Source organism: Pezoporus flaviventris, unplaced genomic scaffold, assembly GCF_033815535.1.
Source record: "Pezoporus flaviventris isolate CSIRO_AGI_PZ_B2104156 unplaced genomic scaffold, CSIRO_AGI_Pfla_v1 ptg000001l, whole genome shotgun sequence".
Lineage (NCBI taxonomy): Eukaryota > Metazoa > Chordata > Aves > Psittaciformes > Psittacidae > Pezoporus > Pezoporus flaviventris.
In genome coordinates this window covers 16,262,757-16,289,844 of record NW_026892549.1, presented here as the reverse complement: position 1 = coordinate 16,289,844, position 27,088 = coordinate 16,262,757, and the positions used below count along the sequence as shown (strand labels likewise).

The window sequence follows — 27,088 nt, the reverse complement described above, 5'->3', positions numbered from 1 at the left end:
CAGGAGGGCGCGTACCATCTGCCGCACGGTGGAGGGGAGCACGCCTTCCACCTCCCGGCGTACTTGAACGAGCGGTGAAGAACGCGGTGGGCGCCTTCCCCCCCTTTTCTTTAGGCTCCCCTGGTGCCGCCCGGCTCCTAGTTCCCGCCCCGAACCACGTGAGCCCTTTCCCAGCGTCCCCTCTGCTCTGCCCCCGCCGCAGCCACTTCCCCCCGCGCGAGCTCTTCGGCCCGTCGGGCCTGAGCCCCTTTCCCCGTCGACAGCGGCCCGTTCTCTCCGGGAGGCGTCTCTGCTTGCCGCCGCCGTGCTCCCGGCCTGTCGAGCCGCCTTTTCTTTGCGGCTCCCCCGCCCCAGCGCGGGGCCTCTCTCTATCCGCCGGGTTTTTGCCGCCACCAGCGGTTCCGGTCGCTGACGCTAAGAGAGGCGGAGAAGAGCTTCTCACGGCTGGGCCGGCAGCCAGGATGTCAGGTGGGGACTCAGCGGCGGCGGCGGCGACCGCCTCCCCGCAACCGCTCCCGTTTTCCTTGCCGAAGCCCCCTCCCCTCATGCAGCTGACGCCGGGGGACGCCGTCCGCCCTGTAGCTTCCGCTGCGGACCAATCGCCGAAGAGCGCCCGACTGGCGGGCCGCCCGGATTGGCCGGCTGGGAAGCCAGTCAGCCTGCTGGCCCCGCTACTCCCGCCCCGCGGGGAGCCCGAGCCGCTCATGCCCTTTGGCCCTTCGTCGCGGCAGCCACTCAGAGGACGGCTTCTTGGCAGGTGCAGTGGGGGCAGCCTGCTGAGCCCCTCGATGCGGCCCGGTGGCGTCGACCGCAGCTCCCTCATGGTGAGTGCGGGACGGTGGAGAGAGTCGGGTGGGCGCCGCCGAGCTTTGTGGTGTAAACGGGACAGAGCTGCGGGGGCACCCGACCCGGGCTGGCTTCCGCCTCCGGAGGCGGCGCGTTGCTGTGGAGCCCTGCGAATGGGTGTGCGGCTGTGGGGTGTGGAGGCTTAGCCCTTCCCCCAGTAAGAACCCTCGCTACAGCGACCGACGGGGAACGGCGCTTCGTTGGCGGGTTCTTCAGAAAGTAAAAAGAAAACGTGGTTACACTTAGTGGAGCGGCTGAGTGGATTCTGAGGTTGTTTTTCTTTACCATGAGTTACTTGGGCAGCGCCTGAGACTCAGTAAAGGGGCGACCTGCCTTTGCGTGTCTTGTGAGACCCAAGGATGTGGTAGGGAGGTCAAGTGCTAGGTTCAGAAGCTTCAAACGTTTTTAGTTGATTGTGATTTATGTGAACCAGCTTTAGGAAGTTTTTTGGTATTTCAAAAAAAGAAAAATTCCTTTTAAACATAAAAAAAGTATTCCCTTTTTTATCTGCTAAGGACCATTCTAAAGTAGTATTTTTGCTTAAAAATAGTTCTCAAATTATTAAATTTGTGCACTTCTCTGACATACTTCTTTATGTGTGTGTATTACGTTCTTTGAAGTAAAATGGTTTGCAGGGTTTATTTTAAGGTAAAATCTGTCTAGAATAGAAAACTCTTAATGTTTAATGTGTTATGGTAATAAAAAGGTAGGGAAAAGTAGGAAAAACAGTCCATCTCCATTTTCATACTAGCAGTGACTGCGCCAAACATTAGAACAGCATCAGGATTCATGTTTTTAGGAGAATATGGACACAGGGGTGGTAGTTATTGTAGAAACTCTTTCAAAGTTAGACATCGGTAATAGAAAGTGGTGTGTTTCTCTGATTGACTTCTGTGCCACAGGATTACTTGAGTTAATTGTTCTTGTTTGTAAGAGTGTTCCTGAATTTAGTCTGGTTTTTTTTTGTGACAAACCATAAGATGAAATAGTTTGAGGGTTGGGCTTGTTGTGGTTTTGGGTTGGGTTGGGTTTTGGGGGGGGGGGGTTAGGTTTGTTTGGTTTTGTTTTTTTACTTGGATGATGGTTTTGAAATTTTCAAATGGTTGTGTTAATTAGGATTAACTTTGGCTTTAGAGGATCTAGAAGAGTGAAGAGGATCTTGCTTGCTGAGCTGTGATACCAGTCTAAAATTGCCTAAATAACTTTCAATTCAGTGTTGAGCACTGCTTTGTTACTAATGCTTCTGTGGGGGGTGCAGGTGGTTGGCTTCATGCTGATTTTTCTTGCTTGTTGCTGTCTTGCAGATGGGACACCCGGGCATGCCACATTATCCTCCCATGGGGATGCACCCCATGGGTCAGAGACCACCAAATATGCCGCCAGTTCCACACGGAATGATGCCTCAGATGATGCCTCCCATGGGAGGACCACCAATGGGGCAGGTAGGGCAGCGTTACAAAAAGTTTTTGTACTTCCATAATGATGTCAGGTAATCCTTGAGGGAGGTGAGTCTCATGCAGTAGCTTACAAATGGTAAGATTAACGATTTGGGGTTCCTATCCATGCAGAAAGTCGTCTCATTTCTAACCTCTTATGTAACTTTAATTGTAAATAGCTGTTAACACAGTTCCATAATTTGTTTTTTATTAAAGCTTTTTGGTAGTTTTCTTTAGATTTTGAAGAAGTAAGATCTTACTAATGCATACTAGAAGCAAAAGTAGTGCTTTTTTTCCAGAGGTGGTAACAGTAGAGAACTTCATGTTTCTTTAATTCTTGTTTCAATTCTTCTTTAATTCTTGTAATTAAGTTCTGAATTTCTGCAGAATTCCTTCTTGAATCCTATGGAGTGGTGTATAATTCTTCATACACAGTTGTTGCTAGAGCCATGTGATTGAAAAATGGACTTGGCCATTTAGATTGACAGGTGGCAGCCTGGGTTGACAGGTAGAGTAGCCCTGATCATATCTGTGTTTTTTGCAGCTTTAAAGCTTTTATTTTCAGAGGTCATTTCACGTGTGGTTTCTAGTTAAATTCTGAACTTCTAAAAGGAACAATTATCTTTCTGGATGTAAATAAACGTTTAGGTAATGCTGCTTGTGAATGATGATTTACATAAGCAGAAATGGAGTGTCATCAGCTAGATCAGGAGGATGGAGTAGACCAGAGCAGACAGAGGATGGCAAGAAGGATAAACCCTTTGAGAAGAGCCCACTAGGTTATGCTTGACAACTCAGTGTCTTTCTTTGCAGTACCATGGGTAGAGCATGTGTCTCCTTAAACTGGTGTATAAAGCCTTGGTAGGAGTCTATTCAGCAATGTTTTTTCAGGCTGTTAGAACTGCTGGTGTAAAAATAACACAATTGTAAAACATGAGGATTGTTAATAGCAGAAGCTTTTGTGTTTACTAGGAACTTAAGTAGCAATTCTATTTTATTCCTCTACTTAACAGTTCTTTTGTGTCTTCTGTTCCACTGTTCTCACTCTCATGCATCGAATATGTCAATATTTAATATTTTAGTGTGCAGTATAGAGAACTCAGGACTTTTTGGCAGATGTAGAACAAAATAAATGGTATGATAGGGTGTCAGAGGCTCAGTTACCCGACAGCTTCATGGATGAGGTAGGATGGTGACCGGACCTATTGTGCTGGAATTACCAGCCTGTGTTGGTTTGTTTCCTTGGTCAATAAGTTTTTTCTTCCAGCAGATACCAGAGGTTTATCTGTGAACCTTTGCTGGGCAGGATGTTTTGTAGCTTGTTTTTCTCCCTTCTCAAGTGAACCCCTATAAAACAAGTACTTGTCACAGATAATAGCAACAGCATCATTCAGAGGAAGGTCTTTTGGAAAAGAATTCACTCTCATCCCCATTGTTTTTTCCTTTGCTGACTGGCTTAGTGTTACGCAGAAGCTGAGCAGTGCTCGGGGTTTCTTCAGTACCTGAGTCAGGGCTTTTAAGGAGTTTCACAATCTCAGAGCCCCCTTAGTCGCAAGTAGAGGTGGGGCAAGAGTGCTTTCTTCTCCTGCTTCTACAGGATGGCGAGAAATAGGAGGGGCCGCCTTCCAGTCTTTCCTTCCTCCCTTGCTCTCCCAAGAAAACCTTGTGGATTTGAGGGTGGAGCAGTAGCCCTACCACATATCCCTCTCTCCGCATGAGATGCAAGATGAGAGTGGTAACCTGATGCTCCCTGAAGATACAGGGGGATGGGGTCACTTGGCCAGCCTGCCAAGGACAATAAAGGTAAAGGGGCATAATGGAAAGGTTGAAGGGGGTTGGCTAACCTCTTTGGGATGAGTGGCCAAAAATTTATGTTCATAATTACCTAAATTATATATTTGCTTATTTCACTACCTTTTAATGTTAGTTCTTAAAAGCCAGGATCAGCAAAATGTAGCGGGAAACGGGCAAGGTATTAAACACTTTAAGTAGCGTTTTTAACATCTTTTCAGTGCATTGCTTCAGTGATGCATAAGTTGTGCATAACTGTCCCCTTGAGACTATAAGCATAAATATTTGAGCAAAAGCTGCCTTATCTGAGCAGCAGTTCTGTGGTTTTTTGGTCTCATCTGACCACGCAAACTCAGATACCAGTCTAGACTCAGACATTTCACTTTTGTAGCATGGTATGTCCCCATTTACCAAGTTCTCACTGTACATACTTTGTTAATATTGTACGTCTATGTTAAGTTTCTTCCAGTCTTTTTTAAAAAAGTTCAGAACTGGTTTAAAGGTTTGATTATTTAAATTGAATTGAATAGCTCTCTTTACCTTGAAGTTGTTTGCAGAACTTCGTTTTTTCTAGTGTCCCCGTAAAGTGTTTCTTCCTATTTGCAGAGGTAAGAAGAAAGGGAGACATGTTGGAAGTTGTCAAAAAATGTGAGCAGAAGTAATCTTGGGCTTTAAGTTTAACTTTCCTTTGTTCACTTTGTTCCATGTGGTCTTGGAATTTTGCAGAAATCTTTCCCAAGCTTTATTTTTCCTGCTTTAACTCAGGATTTTGGTAATAGCTTATTAACAGATCATGCATGGTGTCTTTTATAGTTTAAATGGTTGGCTTATTAATAAATTTCATATCAGAATTTGGAATGCTGTAGATGTGTTATTCCTAATGTCACTTTTGTGGAGTGTAGCGAAGGGAATCAGAATTCTACAAACCTGTCTTTCTTTGCCAAGGGCTTTTTTGGATTAAAACCTAGTACCAGATAATAAATAAAAACAACAAAAAAATAAAAGAATCTTCACATTTGTTTAAAATATCATAAAATATATCTAAAATACTTCTTAATTATAGATGCCTGGAATGATGCAGTCAGTAATGCCTGGAATGATGATGTCTCACATGTCTCAAGCTGCTATGCAGCCTACAGTTCCGGTGAGCTTAACTTCACTTTCCTGGGTTTTGAAATTTCTTCGTGTCAGTTGCTGTCATTAATTCAGTCTGGGGATGCCTTTGCTTGCTTGAACTGGATTATGAAAAAGATACTGCTAATTGCAATGAAGTATCCAGTTCCTGAATTACTGTAAAAAAAAAAAAAAATTATGTGAGAAGAACTAGTGATACTTGGTATCTTGTGGATTTTCTACAGTCTTTAAACTCTTCTCTGTATGTCTTTGTTTTTCCCTTCTGTTTTCTGTAAGGATTCTGATGGCTACTTCCCTTGTCCCTCACCTGTTTATAGTTTGGCAGGAGCCCAGTGTGGATTCTGGCTGTTTGGAGCAACAGCTGACTCTAATACCACTCTGTATCTGATTTTTCATAAATGCTTCTGAAATTCAGCATATTTGAGACCTTGAGTAAAGTTTGATGAAATCTTCAGAGGTATAGAGAAGTTATTTGGGTGGAAATAGAGAGGGTGGAGTTAACAAATTACAGATGAAGTCTCTAAAGTGGAAAAAGCTACTTTTCTATGAACATAATCTTTTAGGAGATTTAAAATAGCTATAGAAGACCCACTTGAAAACAGTTCTAGCAGCTTAAATTTAGAAATAAATTAGTTTCTTTATTTTCTTGCCATGCAGATACTATATCCCCAAGTTCATCCTTGTAGAACTTTGAATTTTTCTATAGCACTAAGCACAAAACTTTTGCTACTGCATTTGTTGATTATTTTTAAAAATAAATTGGTTAATACTCCACTTTTTTTTCTTTGTTTAAGGGTTTGCTGGAAGAGTTCTTTAATTCATCTACTAAATAGTTTGTGTGTAGCCAGTTGTGTTGTGCTGAACAGTCCATCTACCCTCTGGACTAACAAGAGAAAGGTCACAAAGATACAAGGTTTCTGTGAAATAAATGGGGAAGGGACTGTTACAAAAAGGATGTAATGTCATGTCACATGCTAAATGGCCAAGAATTCATACCAGAGAAGGGACATTGTCTTAACAGTGGAGAACTTAAATTTAGTGCTTGGGCTTTATCAGACAGTAGAGAATCTTCCTGCTGGTTACAAGTTTGTTTCTCAGTGCTGGTCTCTGTTTAATGAGATGTGAGCGTATGTTGCAACCTTAATGAAATTGAAGTTAGTAATTCCTTAGGGCAAATTCTTGGGAAGTGAGGTTCATTAGTTTTTGTGCTCACATAGCTACTTTCTAATGCACTGAGTAGTTTAGAAGCTACTGAGTAGATGGTAGTGATTTTCCTCCACTTCTCATACAGAAGCTGTTACGAATTTCTGCCATGTGATGCTCATAAAAAAATTTTGAGATCATTTTAGACCTTAAGAGGAAAATCTTAGAAGTGCTATGGCCAATTGAGACTTAAAAGGTGAGGGAAACAGTCTAATCTTGACTTTTACTGTATATTTTAATGTATTTTGGTAAGAAGGCAGATAATTTGGCTTTCTAATACTGGATTAGGAATAAATTTTTAACTGAATCTGTGGATATTTAGTATTTGGGAGGCAAAGTTAAGCACAGTGGAGGGCTCCAGCTTTTAATTTTGCCCTTAAACCTTTTTGTAGTGATGCCAGGACCTCACACATTCACGCATGTGTAGAAGGCATTTGTTTGTCATGGCAGCATCCTTGTACCTCTCTGGCACATGTGTACCACAGCCTGGAAAGTGCTTTAGGAAGAAAAGAAGGATTTTACCAATTCCCAATATAAAATTTGTAGATGTGTAAAAAATTATTGTGATCAGCTTTGCACCCATGATTATTTGCTTTATAAACTTCATGAGATTATTGGCTTGTTATAAATTTGGTTGCCTGATGGAATATATGTTCTCAAGTGAAAAATGTAATATACAGCTCACTGAGGCCAAGTGGATGATTTGTACTTGTGTGAGGGATCTTCGGTCTAGGCTGTTTTGTCCAAGAGCTGTGGTCTTTCAAACCACTCCTGTGCAGGTTCACTACCTGTTGTGATCTACAAAGTGTTTACTTCCAGAAAGCCGATTAGAATTGGTGTAATTCCTAAAAATGCTTATTTCAGTTAGTGCTCTTGTGCTACACAAATGAGAATGGAATTTGGAGATGTAAACATAGGCACAAGTAAAGAAATGTGTTGGAAGGATTAGTTACTGGAGACACAAAATTAACTATGGCCTTACTTAACTGACGTTATGCTCACAGGCATATGTGCACACAGAGTTGCTGAAATATTTAATATACAAAATGCATTTTAAAGGTGTAAAGTTTGTTGACAGTTCGTCTGGTTTAGTCCTATTGCATAATATCACATATGATTCATCCAAGATAATTTCTTTTCTATTTTTAACAAATTCTGCTTTTTTTTTACTCCTCAAGGAGTTTTCAATTAATAGCTTATAGAAGAGAGCTGAAAGACTAAACCCTAGCAAGAGATAAACCTGTAAGCTATATTCTTGCTTACAGAAGAAGAAATTGGGAAAACTATTTGAATTCTGTTAATCTTTTTCCTTAGGTTGAAAGAATTTCAAGAAGGGCATCTCTAAGAGCTTTGGTTATTTGCTGGAAGCCTTATGAATGTAACACCAATACATTCAAAGGCTTAAGCCACATGATTATAACAGAAGCCTACTAAGCTACTTGAGCAGAAATTCAGAATCTTTTTTCCTCCTAACCTGCTCATTTGGACTCATAGAATAGTTAGGGTTGGAAAGGACCTTAAGATCATCTAGTTCCAACCACCCTGCCATGGGCAGGGACACCTCGCACTAAACCATGTCACCCAAGGCTCTGTCCAACCTGGCCTTGAGCACTGCCAGGGATGGAGCATTCACAACTTCCCTGGGCAACCCATTCCAGTGCCTCACCACCCTTACAGTAAAGAACTTCCTCCTTATATCCAATCTAAACTTCCCCTGTTTAAGTTTTAACCCGTTATCCCTTGTCCTATCACTACAGTCCCTAGTGAAGAGTCCCTCCCTAGCATCCCTATAAGCCCCCTTCGGATGCTGAAGGCTGCTATGAGGTTTCCACACAGCCTTCTCTTTTCCAGGCTGAACAGCCCCAGCTTTATCAGCCTGTCTTCATACAGGAGGTGCTCCAGTCCCCTGATCATCTTCATGGCCCTCCTCTGGACTTGTTCGAACAGTTCCATGTCCTTTTTATGTTGAGGACACCAGAACTGTACACAGTACTCCAAGTGAGGTTTCGGAGATGAAGATGGGTACTGCACACATGGCAGAGGACTCCCTGGTGTAGTTGGTTTTTATTGCCTTTTTGAAAAGTAGCTTAATGTTTTAATCACCTGTTTAAGAAGCAGTGATAATTGAGTGACAAGAAGCTAGAAATCCAAATAGAAGACTGTAGAGCATTTTGTTGCTAAAAGCACTCAGTTGAGTATGTGCATTGTTTATTGATGATTTAACTACAGTTGCTCTCAATACTTAAATGTTGATTTTTATTTTTTCTACAGCCAGGAGTGAACAGCATGGATGCACAAGTAGGTAAGTAGAAACAATTTGTTACTATTTCAAAATATGCTACCAGAATTAGGTGAAATATTTAAAAAAAAACAAACACAAAAAACCCCAACCAGATGAAAAATGAAAACCCTTTTCTGTAAACTGTCATTTAGTGTTTCAGTAGCTGACATCTTCATTAATTCCCAAATTTATTTCTTGCAAACATTGATTGGTTTGAGACTTTGTATAGAAAAATAAAGCAACCAAACCCTTTTAATTTCATTTGTTTGTTTTCTTTAGGTGTAGCACCTCCTGGAACTCAGGTATGTGAAAACCAAGATTCTACAAGATTGTAATGGCAGTGTGGTGGTATGACTTTAGAGGTTTAAAAGAAAACCCTATATCTTGGTTTTCTTCTCATATAGAGCTTCTCTGCTTGTTTGACTGTCACTCTGTAAGTAATGTTAATAGTTAAAGTAGAGTTAAAGTAGATGTGTTTTCTGTGCATTGAAATCTATTTGTTTCTAGTTCTTCCAGTATGCAGGTCAGCAATATGAGATGTTTCTTGTAATGTTTGTAGGTCTTTTTGTCCTGCCTGAGAAGCAAGTGAGTTGTAGCCTAGAGACCTCTGTTACTCTTCACACTGACTGTTTTCAGATTCAGATCTTTGCAGGTGTTGGGCTAGAGAGTTACTCAGGGTGGATCTGGGGTGTTACATGCGCTGAAGAAGACTGAAGGTTGTTCCTCTTACTATGTTCGTACTTTTTACTATTTTTTTCGCCTTCCATACCAGTGACCAATTCATAAACAGACTTTTATTCTACTTAAATTTGGGTAACTTTTCACCTGTTATAAATATATGAGTGTTTTGCTTTGGCAGTTCTGATGTGTATAGCAGAATTTGGTAGCCAATGATTAAGTCTGCCTTGCTTTTCCTTAACTCACCTGCACTTAGTAGGAGAAACAGCTCAAAGTTCTGTTCAAAACTTTGTTGAGTCTCATGAGGCCTACTGGAACCTCTGTTAGCATTTCCAGCTTACTGAGAATTTTATTACCAAACACTTCAGCAATAAAATGAGTAGTCTATCTAGTTTCCGTAATAATTCTGAAAGCCTTGTGTTTTGTGAAGAATATAAATTACTAACCTCAAAAGAATGGTTATTACCACCTCATCTGTTTTAAGCTAAATTGCCAACAAGCAGTAACTCTCTTCCTTCTACCTCGATGTCTTGATATTATTTGAAATTTGCCTCTCTTAGTGTCTGTGTCCATGTTTGTGAAACATGTTATGTTTGTTAACATCTATCAGTAGCTTAAATAGGAAAAAAAATATTGGCTAGGTTGCATGAAAGATGATTCAACATAGAATGAACTTGTAAACAGGATGGTGGTATGCAGGCCAGACTTACTTCCTTTGGTGATTTTTCAGTAGTTTTTCACCTTTCCACCAAATGGATGGGAAAAATCTGATGGAACAGAACTGATGCTATGTATCTTAATAGTGAAATTTTTGGATCATGAAGCAAGGTAACTTTGTATTGAGGTAGGCACGTCATCTGGAAGTAATCTCGAATTTGTCTTTCATTGAATGATGACAGATAACTTTCAGTCACTATCAAAATTCTGTTTAAAATTTTGTAAATATTTAATTACTTCTCTAGAAGATATCCCAGACATTTATCTTTGAGATTTTAAGATGAGGAAGAAAATAGTTTAAATAACTAAGAGGCAGAAATCTGAGAAAATAAATCATATGGCCTCGAAGATACCCTGCTGTAAGTTTTTGGTTGTTGCTTTGAAATTTGAGGATCTTGTATCTAGCTTAATTATTAAATATTGGTGAATATCAGTTGACCTTCTATTGTATGCTGTGTAATTGAAAAAGGCAGTTGAACTTCTAGGAAAGTTGTTTCTCCTCAGCCATATCCAGTAACTGACATGGAGTAGATGGCTAAAGCTGCATTCTGCCAGTCCTTATTTCATTGTCACTGAAAAGCAGTAGGAGGGTGCTCCCAAGTTCAGGCCAAACTCTTGAAGTCAGAATCTTCAGACAAATTTTTCTTAGTTTTGAGGACAGGGTGTGCTTCTGAGACTTTCACTTGCAGTTGTCAGGACCTGACTGCATTCACTTTTGCTTTCTTTTCTGATGGTAATTAGCTGCCTTGGATTGCTGAATGAGTGGGGAGAGACTCTTAACTCTTTGTCACAGTTTCTTGAAAACAATACTGGATTAAATGTGTTCAGATTTTTGCATTGCTGTCTTTCCTTTGCTGGTAAATTACTTAGTATGTTTAATATACACATGCAAATGAAAAACAAATATTAACAAGAATGTCTTTTCAGAGCTCTGTTTTGTTTCGCCCTCAGACAACACATCCTGTAGTTTGTGCAGCCCAGCAAACCACCACAACCAACAGTTCTGTTAGTGAAGAGCACTCTAAACAGGTTTATCTGCTTTCCACTTGTATTTAACCTTTTAGTGGCTTTTGATAACATTTTGGCCAGCAATTATTGTTCATCATTAATGGTGTCTTTTATTTTTTCCTAGAAATCTTCTACGTGGACAGAACACAAATCGCCTGATGGAAGAACGTATTATTATAATACTGAAACTAAGCAGTCTACATGGGAGAAGCCAGATGATCTCAAAACACCTGCTGAGGTAAACTAAATTCAGATGAAGATTGCTGTACTGTGAGTATGTGAACGCCAGAATTTGGTAGCATAGGTATCATGCGTGAGGATAGCTGTGCCAATAGATCTTTTTCTAATGGGAACAAACTCTTCAAATAAGAAATGCTGCAAAAATGTTTATATCATGATTCTTATGTTGCCAGTACTTGAGGCTGCAAAATGGACAAAACTCTCAACCATTTTCCTCAATCTTTTGATAAATTTTCCTTATGAAAAATATGCCATTCTTCAATTTTTAGGTAATTAATGTGTGCATTTACCACAGGCAATGATTTTCTTTGGAAAGTACATGCCTCATATTCATTGGTCCTTAAGTTATTTCTTGGTGTAGTGTTTGTGTCTCATTTCTGGCTATCCTTTTAATTTTAGAACACCTTTTCAAGTTTGATTTTATGTATTTATTTTCTCTCCGTTAGCAATTGTTGTCTAAGTGTCCCTGGAAAGAATATAAATCTGATTCTGGAAAGCCCTACTATTATAATTCCCAAACAAAGGAATCACGCTGGGCAAAACCGAAGGAGCTTGAGGATCTTGAAGGTAACACTAGCAAAAATGAGTAGGGAGGGTGGCAGTGTGCTGCAGGCTGTGCATATCAAAGCATATCAGTCAATAAATCTGCTGAAATAAACTGTATATAATAGAGTTAATGCAGCCTGGGATTTTAATAGAGTACTCATGTCTCTTGTGTCGTCATCACCATCCCTTTTTCCATTATACCCTTAGTTCTTCCTTATATGGCAGCAGCATCGTTCCCCCTCGTGTCCCTTAAGCAGGAACAGGGTTATGATGTAACCTGTTGTGGCTTGTTCCAGGGCTTCATGTATGCTCTCCCTCTGTTAGCAGTAGGTGATGCTTCAAGTCTTCATTTTAGGGCTGTTGTGAAGTTTGGTTCATACATAGCCACCAGTCCTTTGGAAACTTGCACTAACTTAGTAGGGTTTGTGATGTGGTTAGGGTCAATCAGGGAAGACAAGAGGCAGAGGAGCAGCTGTACTAATCCTCAGTCACCTGGGATAGTAGGGTAAAAGGTTGATGGACTTCTGTGATCCAGTATAGCTTGCAATAGAGTAAGAATTGCTCTTTGTTTTGGTGTCTTGAAATAATTTTGAAAACAGCAATATTTATACTCAACAGCAATATTTATACTCAAAGGAGTAGGGATACTGCTGCCCAGGTGCAGAACCTGGTGGTGAAGGTACGCCATGTAGATGCTCATGTACCCAAGTCGGGCCACTGAGGAACACCAGAACAACCAACAAGTGGATAAAGCGGCTAAGATTGAAGTGGCTAAGATGGACTTAAATTGGCAACATAAGGATGAATTATTTTTGGCTTGGTGGGCCCATGATGTGTCAGGCCATCAGTGCTGGCTGGCTGCTGAAAGGCAAAAAGTTGTGTGTAAGGCTTTGCTTGGGTATCAGTTCACTTTTAATTTTTTACAATACTTATTTGAGAAACTGTGGTGTGGCGCAGATATTAGCAATTTTTTATTGCCCTTCTGTATGGTAAAGGCAGTGTCCCCTTTTGTACAAACTTCATTCGATGTTCTGGTCCTGGTTTTCTCTTTTAGAATGGTTTTGTTTGGTATTGTAAGGTGATGAAAAGTCTACAATGTCAGCTGGGGTAAGAAATTAGTATTTTTAGAAAAGTACTACAAAGAATAAGCACCAGTGACTGTTAGAATGAAAAAGGAGAGGTCTGATTCAGTGAGCCTGACGTTGTTCTTTAAACTAGTCTTTTAAAGTTGAAATAGTTATTCTAAACCACGAAGTTGTTCATTATATATCCTGATCTTTCTTCAGTGGGATTTGTGTGAATTTATTTCAGTCTTTAAAGGGTGCAAATATTAAAATTATTAATAGTAACAAAACTATTTAAAGCTATGCTTTTATTAAATAATGTTAACAGTAATTTTTTACCATGCATATATAAACTGTTTTAGAAGCTATATTTTGATTGTTTTCTCCCCCCCTCCCCTTTCTCCTCTAGCAATGATAAAAGCTGAAGAAAACAGGTATGTTTTTAATGGTTTTTTACATTAAGCTGCCTTTTGCTTAAAAACAGAATTGCGTCCTTGAACCTTATACCATTCTTCTTGCAACTTTTCATTCCAAATAGTGGCTTAATATATAAAACCTCAAACAATGTATTCTAGGTTTCTTTGAACTGACTCATCTGCGTATGTGCAGTTTCAGTAAAGCATTTACTTCCTCTGAGTCAAGATTGTTTTGTGTTCTTCTGAGAAAACTTTGTCACTAGACCTAAACCTCTCTTCTTGTGCTTAATTAAATTACTTAAACTATGCACTTCCCTAAGCCGTTAAGCTGTCCCATGCTTGTATGTGACTGTTCCTGTGTTTTGATACCCATAGCACAAAGACTGAAGAATCAACTCCGGCAATATCCACTCCAGCTGCTGCAGCAGAAGTGACAACCACCACAGCCACAACTGCTGCTGAAACTGCTGCAGCCATTGCTACCACCACTGCTGCTTCTGCAGCAACAGCAGCCCCTGAAGCAGAAACTGCTGCATCTTCCTCTGGAGTAGAAAATGAGAGTACTGGTACAGGCACAGCTGAGGAACAGGGCCAAGCAACTTCTACACCTGCTGTGCAGGAGCAGAGTGCAGAAAGTGCAGCTAACACAGATGACTCTATCAAGCAGGAGGCCTCAGCAGAGTAAGTGAAATGACAAAGCATGTGGCTTTGCTGCAGTTCCATATTTTTTAATAGGATCTCATTAGTCTTCAGTTGTAGGTGGCCAGGCTTCTTTGACAGTTGGCATTTCTGCAGCAAAATGTGAGCATGAATCAGTGGTAGCAGAAAAGAATAATCAGTAACAAAGAGAGGAAGAAGTATTAAATATGCTTTTAGAAAAATGAATGCCCTCCCCTTGCCAACCGTCTCCCAAAATTCTTAAACCCTGCAGAGAACAGTAACATTTGCTAGATTTTTGATAGCTCTAATAGTTTCTCAGGGTAACATAATATGCTTAAATGTTTCTTCTTCCTGTGCAACTGGCTGTTGGTAGAAGAAAATGCAATACTAAATAGATCTGTATCTGTTCCAGCAGAAGCGAGATCCTTTGTTATTTAATAATGGAGAATTAATTATGTGGAGAGTTAAGCTTATGATTTTTATCATTCAAGCAAAAAGAAATGTGCTTTGGGGAATTATAACCAGCAGGAGATAATTAAGGGTGAAAGGCATATTTTTAGGGACTCCCCTTTATAGTTTTGTGTGATACATATATAAGTATTCCCGCTAAATTTAGTTTTGTGAATCCTTTCTAGATAACTTGAGCAGGTAGCTAATTGCATAAGTGGTAATAACTTTTCTGAAACAGAGTTTGTTTGGTTTTTTTTTTTCAGTTGTGTATGGTATCTGTAAGGAAAAATCTTGTACATATTGTGCTCTTAGATGTCGCATTATTATTTTCCTTTGTGTTGCTGCATAAAAAACGTACTCTGATTATGATGGTTTGTGACTCTTCAGTGTCTCTAATTGAAATAATACTTAAATGTTAAAATTACTAATTTCTGTATATAGTGCTGCTTTAAAGAAGGAGGATGATGATGCCCAACCAGTTAAAAAAACCTACACATGGAATACAAAGGAAGAAGCAAAGCAAGCATTTAAAGAACTGTTAAAAGAAAAGGTATTTTGGTCAACTGTTCTTATTGCATTACTGAACTGCAAAAACTGCATTTGTCGGAATGTTTTTTTGGTGAAGAATTCTTCACTGTTATGGAAGAGGACTTTTGTACTAGACAAGAAATGAGGGAAAGAATACTACAGTGAAAAAATACACAGTTTAAACTTTTTTCCAGCTCTTTGGGTGAGTGGGGAAGTGCTGAATTTTCATCAGGGCTCTCAGTTCATTTTTTTCTTATTTTCTTCCTTTTACATGATCCCCATAGTCATGCAAACTTGTAATCTGGTCTTTGTCAAAAATTCAAACTGTAACAGGGAGTGATTTGATGGACAGCTTCACTAGATGCTTCAGTGACAGGCAGTGTATAGGTCCATATAGAAGAAGGATGAAGTGTTAGATTTAGTTTCCATGGCTAGCCTGACTTTAAGACATTTTTTTTTTTTATTCCTATGAAGTAGTAATTCTAAAACTGTATTTAAAGTGTTGCGGAAATTATGGTTCTTAATATTTTTGCCTGACAGTGAGGTACGTTTCTAATAGAAGTGTCATCTGATCGCTCGAGACCTCAATTTCTTACCTTTGTTCTAAAGATGGAGATGAAGTGAGAGTAAAAAGAAACTGGGCTTGGGTTTTCCCTCAGGTGTATGGGGTCTGTTTGTGTTCTGTACAGTGAGTCAACATGGTTTTATAGTAGACAAAATTCCAGAAAAAATTATTGTGGAAGTAGCAGTAGTCCCAGAAGTGCCATGTTTCGTTTCCATGTTTGCTGTTAATAAAATAAAAAAAAAAAAATAAATTTTCCAGAGTATTGTTTTAACCTCAACTGTATAGTGCTTTTTTTTTTCCCCTGAGGGATTTTTTTTTTTAAAAGGAATTGATCATTGTTGGATGTTCATTTCAGATGTAATTAGTTAATGATTTTATGTCTTCACAGCGGGTACCATCCAATGCTTCTTGGGAGCAAGCTATGAAAATGATCATTAATGATCCTAGATACAGGTACTGCTTGATTCTTTCCTCCTTAAGATTTCTGACAAATACTATTTTAGGTAGTTTGACTTCAGTGACATAACTCCTGATTGTTTTAATAGGTATTTGTGCATTTGTGAATGTGTACCATTGGCAGGGAATTTTGTTCCTTTCCTGTGTAAAGAAATGCAAGTCCCAGGCTTAATTTTTCATCTGGAAAAGATGTGGCAGTTGTTGGTTGTGTTTTATATGTATTATTTTCATTGGAATAAAAGCATATGTTTACAAGGATGGAGCTGAAGAGTTTCTAGGTTACTTTTGGAAATGAGTGACTGCTATAAAAATTGGCAGAAAAGTGGTTGATATCAATGGTAAAAATAGTAATGTGTAAATGTAACCTGAAAGCATGATAGTAGCTTGTGTTTTATTATTAACTGCTTTTATTAGTAAGTACTGGTTTTATTATTTTTTTTTTTAAATGATTTTCCAGTAATCTTGAGGGAGAGACAGGATGATGACTGGCTATTTAGGTTCTGTTTTGTTTTGTCTCAAAAATCTGGTTTATTAGAATCTGTTATTTCTTGGTTCTTTGGTTTTGCTTTTCTAATTTAATTCCATTTTGTATTATTGACATTGTTCTCCTTTTCACATGAAGTGCTTTGGCAAAATTAAGTGAAAAAAAGCAAGCATTTAATGCATACAAAGTACAAACAGAAAAGGAAGAGAAAGAAGAAGCAAGATCAAAATACAAAGAAGCTAAAGAATCCTTCCAGCGTTTTCTTGAAAACCATGAAAAGATGACATCCACAACAAGATACAAGTAAGACCAGTATTAAATGAAGTTCTAGCCTTTCCTAGCTTGCCAAGTTAATAATCAAATCTTGCTGGCTTGCTCTTAGTGAATGTTTACCTTAGTATGTGTTTAGCCTGGAAAAGGCTGTAACTGAAATTCTTATATGAGCACAAAAAGTCTTAATTTTCATAAAATGTGTTTTAAGACCCAGGCAAAAAAAAACAATTCATAAGTGGTGTGCTGATGAATAGTGAGTTGGGCTTCTAGTAAGTAGAAATGAAAGATGCATAAGAGAGGAGTTTTGTATTACACCTGCCATTAAGAATGAAGTAGTTCTGATAACTTCTTCATGGAAGTTCATGACCAAATGGATATATATCTAATAAGCTTGCTGCTGAAGATTTTGTAGCTCTGATCTCATAGGATGCTTGCTAGGACAGTAACCTGAATATGTGCTCCCCCTCACCTGCACTGCAGGTGAACTTCCACTGCTGTGGAGAGGTGTGTATAGTGGCATTGGCTTTAATTTTTAGCTGTTACCTTTGTTAGTAAGAGATAAAAAGGTGTCACAGAAAAAGTTTCCCAAGAGAGAAAATTGGAGAGGTGTCATACAAAAGTATACTGCTTAGAACAGAGTTGATTAACCTTATTGTATGCTGGTGGGACAGTTTAAGTTGTGTTTACCAGTAAATGATTGTATGCTTTTTCTTCGTTTTGCACAGAAAAGCTGAGCAAATGTTTGGGGAGATGGAAGTCTGGAATGCGATATCTGAGCGTGATCGTCTTGAAATTTATGAAGATGTCTTGTTTTTTCTGTCTAAGAAAGAGAAGGTAACTTTCAAAATTGTTATCTGTAAGATAATTTATACCTCTTAGTAAAGAAATCTTGCAAGCACTGCAGTTCTGAATGTTGTTCAGAGACAGTCAAAATGCTCACAGCAGGGGAGGAATCTAGGAAAGGCTTGGAGAGCCAAATGAGAATGTTTCCGTGTTGGTATGAACCATGTGCTGCTCACAAGTTCCAGGGTCTGGAACCAAAGGGTGTGAGAGAGAAAAGAACTTTAGCAAGATGTGATGGAGCAAGGGCACAAGTCAAAAAGCACTGGTGGGCTCTTGGGAGCTATGACTTATTTTGTAGGTGTGAATTTAAAGACAGATGTGCCATATTATTATACAGTATAAAAGGGGTGTTCAGTAGAGTTAGCAGGCAGATGATGAATCCTTACCTAAGCAAGCTGCTGGAAGTCCTGTTCTTGCACAGTACACAACTGAAGATGAGCTCCATTTCACGAGCTTTTCACATCTTTCAGGAACAGTCAGAGGTAACAGTACTGAAACAGTCTGAAACAGTTTATCTCTGGATGCAAGCAGTCATAGCATATAAAAATTCCATGTAGATCCAATTAGTATATGTTGCTTTACATATAAATGAAAGGTTATTATTCTTTTTTTTTCTTGGAGAACAGACTTGAGGGGTCATGTATTTTTGCCTACACAACCTCATATTTAACAATAAAAAAAAAATCCTGTTTTCTCTTCAGGAACAAGCCAAACAGTTACGAAAGAGGAATTGGGAAGCTTTGAAGAATATACTAGATAACATGGCTAATGTCACTTACTGTACCACTTGGTCAGAGGCACAGCAGTATCTGATGGACAATCCTACATTTGCAGAAGATGAGGAACTTCAGAGTACGTAGAAAGTCTTACATGTTTCTTTTAAAAGGGGTAATGAATTTGTCTTTAGCAGTAAGGACTCCTGACTGGGTATGGCTTGCTCTTGCCTGCTTCATAACTGCTCTGACAGCTGCTGAGCAGCCTCTGTAAAGGACCCTGTCTTGTTCTAGGAAATAGATGTCAGCTTCAAAAATCCTTACTGATTAATCTTAATGACTAAACAAAGGATACCTTTCTTCAGGAGGGAATTGAATTGCCCTAGTAGTTGTTAGCCTTTGAAATTTGAAGTATTATTTGACAATGTAATCTGTGTTACAGGTACTTGACTGAGTGAGGTTTCTGAGAAAAGTAATTGCTTTTACTCCTCTAGAGTAAGAAGGCAGTTTTTCCATTATGAGCACATTTTGTCAAAAATGAATTGATCCTGTATTTTAAGAGCAGCATAGCTGTTTACAGAGCTGCTAAAGCATTTGGCAAAGATGCTCTGTGTTCTGTGTTTATGATGTCTGTGGTAATGTGGGGAGATACACAAGATCTCCGACACTTTTCTTATAAAGTACCTTCTGTGTTCTTTATTGGCAATGTAAATTTGTCCATGTTGGGGGAGGCTTAGTTTTGCTACTGCACAGATATTCATGCATTTCAGTGCTCAGTGAAGCTTCTATTCACAGCAGCAATCAGCAACCGTTGTAGTAAGAAACTCTTTACAGTTAGAGGGAAGAAATGCCTAATTTTTATTCTCATCACTCTTGTTATCTTTGCTAGACATGGATAAGGAGGATGCACTGATCTGTTTTGAGGAACATATCAGAGCATTGGAAAAAGAGGAGGAAGAAGAAAAACAGAAGAGTTTGCTTAGAGAAAGAAGGCGGCAGCGTAAAAATAGAGAATCTTTTCAGGTTGGTGGACTTTGTTGTGTCCTAGAGGTGTTACATGGTTAGATATTCTGTGCAAGCTTTTAATTTCTTAGGGTGGGCTGACAGGTGCATATATGTCTTTTATCAACATTGTAGCATTTTGTCTGCTGCGTAATACAGTTGCTTGCCAGAAAACTACAAGTTTAGGGGAAAGGAAAATAGGTTAGAATGGAAAACAAATGCAATTGGAACATTGTAAATGGTGGAGGAAGGCCGGAAGAAATGATGATGTATAAAATGATTTTTTAATTGCATTTTTAACAAAAATGGAATTCTAGTTATTAATAGGATCTATTCCAGCTGCTAGCCAAGTAAAAGGATGATAAGTGACTACAAATTTCCATTTCATTTGTATTTTGTAGCTATTTTTAGATGAACTGCACGAGCATGGACAATTACATTCAATGTCTTCTTGGATGGAGTTGTACCCAACAATAAGCTCAGACATCAGATTCACTAATATGCTTGGTCAGCCTGGTAAGAGTACTGTCTCTTGCAGCCCTGTAGAAAGTAAGGTAAAGGTCTTGGATTTGGGGTAGTCTAGAGCAGGGTTATTTGTATATTTTTCTAAGTGTCTAAAAAAATGCAGCTCTTGTATTAGAGCTAGCTTTTGACTTATCTAGTTTTTTCATCAGGATCCACAGCACTTGATCTTTTCAAGTTCTATGTTGAAGACTTGAAAGCACGTTACCATGATGAAAAGAAGATAATAAAAGATATCCTAAAGGTGAGAGGGGAAAATGCTCCTTTAATGTGGTTTCTTCTTTTAATGTCCAGTTCATGATTCATATGAGCTCTTTGCTGTTCATTTGGGATGTGATTTCACATTGCATCAATGTCACCTGCATTAGCGCTGAAGTGAGAGTTCCTGACTTGCCTGATGCCAAAGAAGTGCTTTTTCTTGCAGGATAAAGGATTTGTGGTTGAAGTGAATACTTCCTTTGAAGATTTTGTTACGGTCATCAGCTCAACTAAAAGAGCTACTACTTTAGATGCAGGAAATATCAAGCTGGCTTTCAACAGTGTAAGTATTAATATATAGGAATGTTCAAAAACTTGCAGTACAAAATCTGTTAAAACAAGAATTGGCACTTACTTTTACTTAGACTTCTTTCATAATACTTGAGAGATGCTTTGCTTTGGAGTTGCTTATCCTCATATGAGTTCCCAAAATAAGGATTGCAGAGGTATATCTTTATTCAAAACATAGCATTACTTAATTCCTACTACAGAATTTCTCAAGTTGAAATGTTTACCTCATTTACTTTCCTCATGAGGGAATATTTTTGTGTGTTTCTGTAGTTCTTGTTTGCATGATGGGTTAACTCTGAGATTCTGTTTGAGAAACAGCAGTTGCATGCTTTAAAAATAAATAATTGGTTAATTTTCCTGTGAGCCCAAGTGACTAATAGAAAATTCTAAAGGCGATCTGTCACTGGGCTTTCCAAAACTTGCATGGAACTGAATTACTCATCTTTCATTTTGGTATTTTTCAAGCAATCTTATGACTTTTGTTTGATACAGCTGCTAGAAAAGGCAGAAGCTCGTGAAAGAGAGAGGGAAAAGGAAGAAGCTCGCAAAATGAAGCGGAAAGAGTCAGCCTTCAAGAGTATGTTGAAGCAAGCTACTCCTCCAATTGAATTGGACGCTGTCTGGGAAGATGTATGTATTGTCACTGAGTTATGCGAGTCTTTCCAAATAGATCTAACAGGCTGTTGCATCCTAATGCTTTTACAAGTAAACCTGGGTTCTCTAAGCTCAAGGTGCAACTCAGACTCTCGTAAAAATTGTCTTGCTGTTTATTCAGTAAAAATTGAGATTTGATGGGAATAACTTTATTGACTGATACTTTCGTTTGGATACAATTTATAACAAAACCCCTCAAAAAAACTAAACCCAAACAAAAACCCCCAAGCAAACAAGCACCCCGAACAACAGCAAACAACCCAAAAATTAAACCCAAACAAACCCTTAAAAAAAAGAAAAAAAAAATCACACAATGTCCCAAACTTAAATTAAATGGAGATAAAGCACTCTGCTTGCTTAGAAATCTGTAATCTTGTTCCGGTCAAGATAACTTTTAAAAACCTCTCCTCTCAAAGTATACGCTTTATAGAAAATACATGCTGTAACAAGCGTGTGGCTTAAATGGCACATGCCAAAAGAACAGTCTAATTCTGGCTACAGTCTCATAAAGACTGGTTTTGAAGCTGGCATAAAACCCCCAGTGTTTAGCCTTGTAACAGTACAGTGGCTTTTTCAGCTGGTGAACTTGTGTCTCTGTTATTTTTATTTCTGACTGGGTGTATTTCATGTTAGTATTTCATTGCTGCTCTTCTTACAGATCAGAGATAGATTTGTGAAGGAACCAGCATTTGAAGACATCACTCTGGAGTCTGAAAGAAAAAGAATATTTAAAGATTTCATTCATGTACTAGAGGTAATTTTTATTTTATCATGATCAGAGGGTATACAAAAAGATTCTTGATTGGTTGACTCTTAAATGGTGTAGGAAGGGAGAGGGATTTAACAGAATTGTACTGATTTCTGTTTCAGTGGACATGGTGTATTACCTAAAAGTAACAGATATTAAAACTTCATTGTAAAAGGAAGGAACTGAAGAAATGTGTTAAGAGTTACTTGATATTCTTTAATACTTTAAATCTGCTTCCCTACAAGAATTTTCAGAAGTTAACATCAAGATTTCCTGGTTTATTTTTAGAAATATTGTTCAGTGCTGTGATTTTGTACAAAACCTGATGAAATAGGAAATAGAACTTCTGCAGTATTTTGTTCACTGCATATCTGGAACTTCAAGAGCATACTAAGCACTGCAGATGTACTTTATTTTAGCAAATTTTTGCTGATGTCCAAAATGGGTGATGTAGTTCAGTTTCATTCTTAATTTTTGGGTAGGCCACAGTAAGAGTTAAGCTGCAGAAGATTTGACAAGCCATTCTTGTTAAATAAGGTGCGGTTTTCTCCTAGATAATGCTAGATTTGGTTTTGCGGCAGGTGCTCTGTGGGGTTTTTGTTCCAATTCCTGGGGTTTGTAAGAGGGTTTTTTAAGTGGCTTAATTTCAGAATTTCAAATTTGGCAGAGCAAGGCATGCAGTGTGTTCTAGACCATCTTGAGCAGTGGTTTTAAATGGGAAACATTGAACAGGCTTCTAGGTAATAGAAGCTGTGTGCATCTGTGCCTGTGCGTTTCCTTATTCCTGGATGCTTGTTAAGACAGCTTTAACGTGGGAATACTGGTACCTCTTCATGGGGTTTGTCGCAATAAATGCGTTATTATGTGGGAGTTTTTTAACCACTCCTAGCCATAGATGCGTTTGTGGATGATGAGAAACATCGTTAAATTTATTACTGTGTCCTGGAGACAGAGAATGATAACATTTCTCTTCTCTTGTCCTCTAGCATGAGTGTCAGCATCATCATTCAAAGAACAAGAAGCATTCTAAAAAGTCTAAAAAACATCACAGGAAGCGATCGCGCTCTCGCTCGGTAAGATGTTACACAGCTTAAAATCTGCTTCTGTAACCATCTGTAATGCTGTGTTCTTACTGATCGCGTTGGGTTCATGTCTCTAGGGCTCAGAGACTGAGGATGATGACAGCCATTCAAAGAAGAAAAGGCAGCGTTCAGAATCCAGATCAGTTTCTGAGCGCTCTTCCAGTGCAGAATCTGGTACGAGATTTTTCTTGTTCATTTGGAAATTAATTTTACTTTTATTCTGAGTCCTTATAATTTTGCTAATTGTAATTGTGCTTATTTCTATGTCTGCAGAGAGAAGTTACAAGAAGTCAAAAAAACACAAGAAGAAGAGCAAGAAGAGAAGACATAAGTCTGTAAGTACAATTGACTTCAGTTGGCTAATGGACAATATGACACCTTATGGTTTCAGTCATCATTTTTGGGTATCTAGTCAACTCTGGTGAGACCCCCATTTGGAGTACTGCATCCAGCTCTGGGGTCCCCAACATAAGAAGAATGTGGACCTGATGGAGCAAGTCCAGATGAGTCCACAAAGATGCTCTGAGGGCTGGAACATCTCTCTCTCCTATGGTTACAGGCTGAGAGAGGTGGGCTTGTTCAGCCTGGAGAAGGCTCGAGGGAGACCTTAGAGCAGTTTCCAGTGCCTAAAGGGTCTGACAAGAAAGCTGGAGAAGGCCTTTTGACAAGGGCAAGTAGTGATAAGACAAGGGGGAATGGCTTTAAACTGACAGAGGGCAGATTTAGATCAGATACTAGGAAGAAGTTCTTCCCTGTGAGAGTGCTGAGGCACTGGCACAGGTTGCCCAGAGAAGCTGCAGCTGCCCCATCCCTGGCAGTGTTCAAGCCCAGGTTGGATGGGGCTTTGAGCAACCTGGTCTGGTAGAATGTGTCCCTATCTGTGGCAGGGGGGGTTGGAACTGGGTGGTCTTTAATGTCCCTTCCAGCCCAAACCATTCTGTTATTCTGTGATCTGTAATCATCCAGCCGCCTTTGTAATAGAGACTTTATGAGATCAGGCTGGAGGGGAGGGTAACTTAGTAGCTTTCTGTTATATATACCTTAATATTAAGCCATTTAAGATTATTAAACTGGGGGGCTTAACTGCAACCGTGCAAGCAAGGTGTAAAGGATTGCACTAGCAGCCTGATATTTGCAGTTTATCATGGCAAATCTTGGTGTTCACTTCTACTGTGGAGACCTGTGAAGGTACCCAGCTGTCTTTACCTTCTGCCTAATGCTGGGCTTCATTCCTTTTGTCTGCTTGTGTGTCAGGGTCACATTAGAAGTTCTGGATCATCAAAACAATGTGAAGAGCAATTGAGGACAAAGAATATATTTTTTTCCTCAGTAAAGAAACCAACTTGGGTTTCTGCTCTCACATTGGCTGCAGAACTCTTTAGAACTGTTCTTTTGTGCCTTTCACTTATAAGCAGTTAGCTGTACCTTTCAGCAGACAGTGTCCATAGCGAGAGGGGACATTAATAGTTACCTGTTGAGTAAGATATTAGTGCTGAAGGGTTCTGAGACAAACAGGTTCACATAAGCTTAGCGACACTGGGATGAAATGTGGAATAAAGCCACCATTGTGCCACCTGATCCCTCACAGCATGGTTAATATCCAGAAAAAGCCAATCAGCTGTGTGACAGAAAAGTGTTTACCCAATTTCACCCTTCCTGGAGATCTTGCTGAACAGATGACAGTTGTGCCCAGAAGAAATGTGGGTGTACCTACTGTATGGCATCCAGGATGCCCCAATGCTACACTGCACTGGGAATGTGAACATTCTTTGGTATTGAACAAACTTCTCTCCTTCTCAGATCACTTCAGTGACCTTTCTTGCATTACTTATTTCTATGATGGTTAATAAGATGTACTTAATTAGTAATCACACAGTTTTCCTAATATGGTCTATACTGATATGAAGTCAGCCAGTTTAGAGGTGTGGTTATTCTACAAATAAATATAAATGTATTTAATATTTCCTCCTTATTTACACAGGATTCACCAGAATCAGACATTGAACGAGAAAAGGACAAAAAAGAAAGAGAGAGGGAGAGCGAAAAGGATAGAGTTAGGCAAAGATCTGAATCAAAACATAAATCTCCTACTAAAAAGCGACCTGGAAAAGATTCTGTAAGCCTTCCTGTTTCTTTTTTATCTGGTGCTTTACAGGCATAATGTAAGGTGCTAGAGCTTTATTCATGTCCTGCTTCCATTTATATATATAAAAAGTGCCAAATGCAACACCTGCCCTCTAGAATTTTAGTAGCTGCAGTGCTGGGCTAACACTGGGAGGAAATCTCAGTGGAAGAGAGTTCTGCAGCCCTTGCACTTTTCAAGCTGGCAAGTCCTGTGTGGGAGCATGTTTGTGACTGCAGTCCTGCCTTTGGCTGCCATGCTGTGCTCTCTGGCTTGTTTTGGAGGGGTTTACGAGAGTGTTTGAGAAGACGCATACAAGCGCTTGAATGAAAAAGGCAAACTGCTTGTGGTTCAACATTTTTTGGGTCTCTTGGAGGGGGAGTTTTTTGCCTCTGGTTGTTTAGATTGTGGTGGTGGTGGCCTCCTCCTGGGTAAAACCCCATATATTCCACCTTCAAGTTGAGATGTCAGGGCAGGTGTCTACTTCTTACGTTACTGTCTTAAAATAAGCTGCTTGGGCCTCCAGCTGCCTTTGGAAAGTGCAATGACTTGGCCTAATGTGGGCATTTCCTGAGAACTTGGGTTTGAGCTTGGGTGTGATAGAGCAGAGTCTACAGGAGGACCAGGGCTTAGCTTGCTGTGCCTCCTATGCCCTCCCCACTTGTTCTGGCTGCCACTGTCGGAGCTCCTGAGCATGATACGAGCAGCCTCCTGTACCTTGTGCTCCTGTATTGCTGCCGTGGCACTGGGGTAATGTCTGGGCACAGGTGGCACCACTGATGACCAACATGGCCTGGAAGCCCCATCGTTCCAGCCACTAACTTTGCTTCTTTCTGCAGGGGAACTGGGATACTTCTGGCAGTGAACTGAGTGAAGGGGAGTTGGAAAAACAGAGGAGGACTCTTTTGGAACAACTGGATGAAGATCAATGAGAGCGTTATTTATACCAAATATGTTTACATTGTGGCATAATAAAAGAAACCAATGTCTAATTCAGGACGCGGGTTCTGATATCCTGAGTTCCATTGCTGAAATAACAGTGGGTTTTAATTTTACCACATAAATGTATTTGAGTACTACTATTATGGGCTGGCATCAAATCTAGAGAAGCAAATGAAATTCCAAGTGCAAAGCCGAGTGTCCGTCCTGGAGCTGCCAGGCAGCGTGGGTGCTCTGCTCACCACGGAGGGAGTGCTCCGCAGGGAACATTGCCAAGGAAGGCGGCGCGGTGCTCACTGGATCTTGTCTGCAGGCCCAGGGAAGTGTTGGCTCCTTCCTAGCAAAGCATCGCCTCAGTCCGGTCCTTCCTAGAAAGGTAGTAACACTGGTCGTCTGGTCCGTGTAGGCAGGTAAAACTTCATTTGTAGAAAGAGATTCTTAATATAGTTTCTTGTGGTTTAATTTGTTTGATGGATTTGTGCTTATTTTGGGGAGGGGAAGGCAATGGGAGTAAGGGATCCAGTTCTTGATCTGTACCGCTAAAACATACCCGCTGTCACAATTGCTCTTTTGTGAACTGCGTCGCTGGCCAAGCCACATGTAAGCTTTTGTACAGACACCTGACATCTGGCTCAGGCTTGAGTCTAATACTGTCTGAGTGAGTTTTTCCTGTAGATTTTCAAAGCCCTAGACCTGCAGTTGATGGGGATGTTGACTGACCCTCCCTTGCGGTGCCAGCAGGGGGGTGCATGCCTCACAACTGCCTTGGGTTCCCCTAACACCCCATTCCAAGCAGCCATGGGCATTACATCAGTGTTTATCTCCACATGAACAAGATCTAGTAATAAAAATCACTGTAAATTAATCTCAATGTGTTGCCTTAAGAACCTGCTGAGGAATGTACCACCACCTTGGGCTGCTGCCCGGCCCCCTTGTGCTCATCCCTGGCCAGCTGCTTCAGGGGGGAGGATTCCCAGCCATACCAGGGGAGTGGTGGCTACAGAGACCAAGGTCAGAAGCTGTTCCCATTGGTCTATTTTTGTACATTTTTATTGATGATTAAACCTTCTCTTCCAGTGTGTACTAGTACTCATTTCTACTTTTAAAGGCTCTGTACAGCTCTGATAGGTTATTACCG

General features: G+C 39.8%; 1 protein-coding gene across 8 annotated transcripts; it reads left to right on the top strand.

The window, feature by feature from the left end:
• On the top strand, nt 1-26,815 carry PRPF40A (pre-mRNA processing factor 40 homolog A). Of its 8 annotated transcripts, none has more exons than XM_061445971.1 (26): nt 25-824; nt 2,151-2,288; nt 5,137-5,217; nt 8,682-8,712; nt 8,971-8,993; nt 11,014-11,115; nt 11,219-11,332; nt 11,781-11,901; nt 13,354-13,378; nt 13,736-14,041; nt 14,912-15,020; nt 15,952-16,016; nt 16,642-16,806; nt 17,502-17,610; nt 18,321-18,471; nt 19,222-19,355; nt 19,736-19,850; nt 19,997-20,100; nt 20,281-20,397; nt 20,898-21,035; nt 21,718-21,813; nt 22,794-22,880; nt 22,967-23,063; nt 23,163-23,224; nt 24,871-25,005; nt 25,851-26,815. In XM_061445971.1, exons 1-26 carry the CDS (start codon nt 462-464, stop codon nt 25,941-25,943), a joined length of 3,081 nt encoding a protein of 1,026 aa, XP_061301955.1. In that variant the 5' UTR covers nt 25-461; the 3' UTR covers nt 25,944-26,815. The 8 variants fall into 8 exon arrangements, with proteins under 8 accessions (XP_061301946.1, XP_061302005.1, XP_061301979.1 ...); XM_061445987.1 differs by having other exon boundaries at nt 30-824; nt 20,009-20,100; XM_061446011.1 differs by having other exon boundaries at nt 34-824; nt 11,038-11,115; nt 20,009-20,100.
• The last annotated feature ends 273 nt before the right edge of the window (nt 26,816-27,088 follow it).

What these genes read in the sequence shown, in the direction of transcription:
- PRPF40A (XM_061445962.1), top strand. Translation starts at nt 462, where the DNA reads ATGTCAGGTGGGGACTCAGCGGCGGCGGCGGCGACCGCCTCCCCGCAA. An exon ending in CTATGCAGCCTACAGTTCCG is followed by an intron (nt 5,218 to 8,681) that starts GTGAGCTTAACT and finishes TTTTTTCTACAG; the next exon opens with CCAGGAGTGAACAGCATGGA. An exon ending in AAAATAGAGAATCTTTTCAG is followed by an intron (nt 19,356 to 19,735) that starts GTTGGTGGACTT and finishes TGTATTTTGTAG; the next exon opens with CTATTTTTAGATGAACTGCA.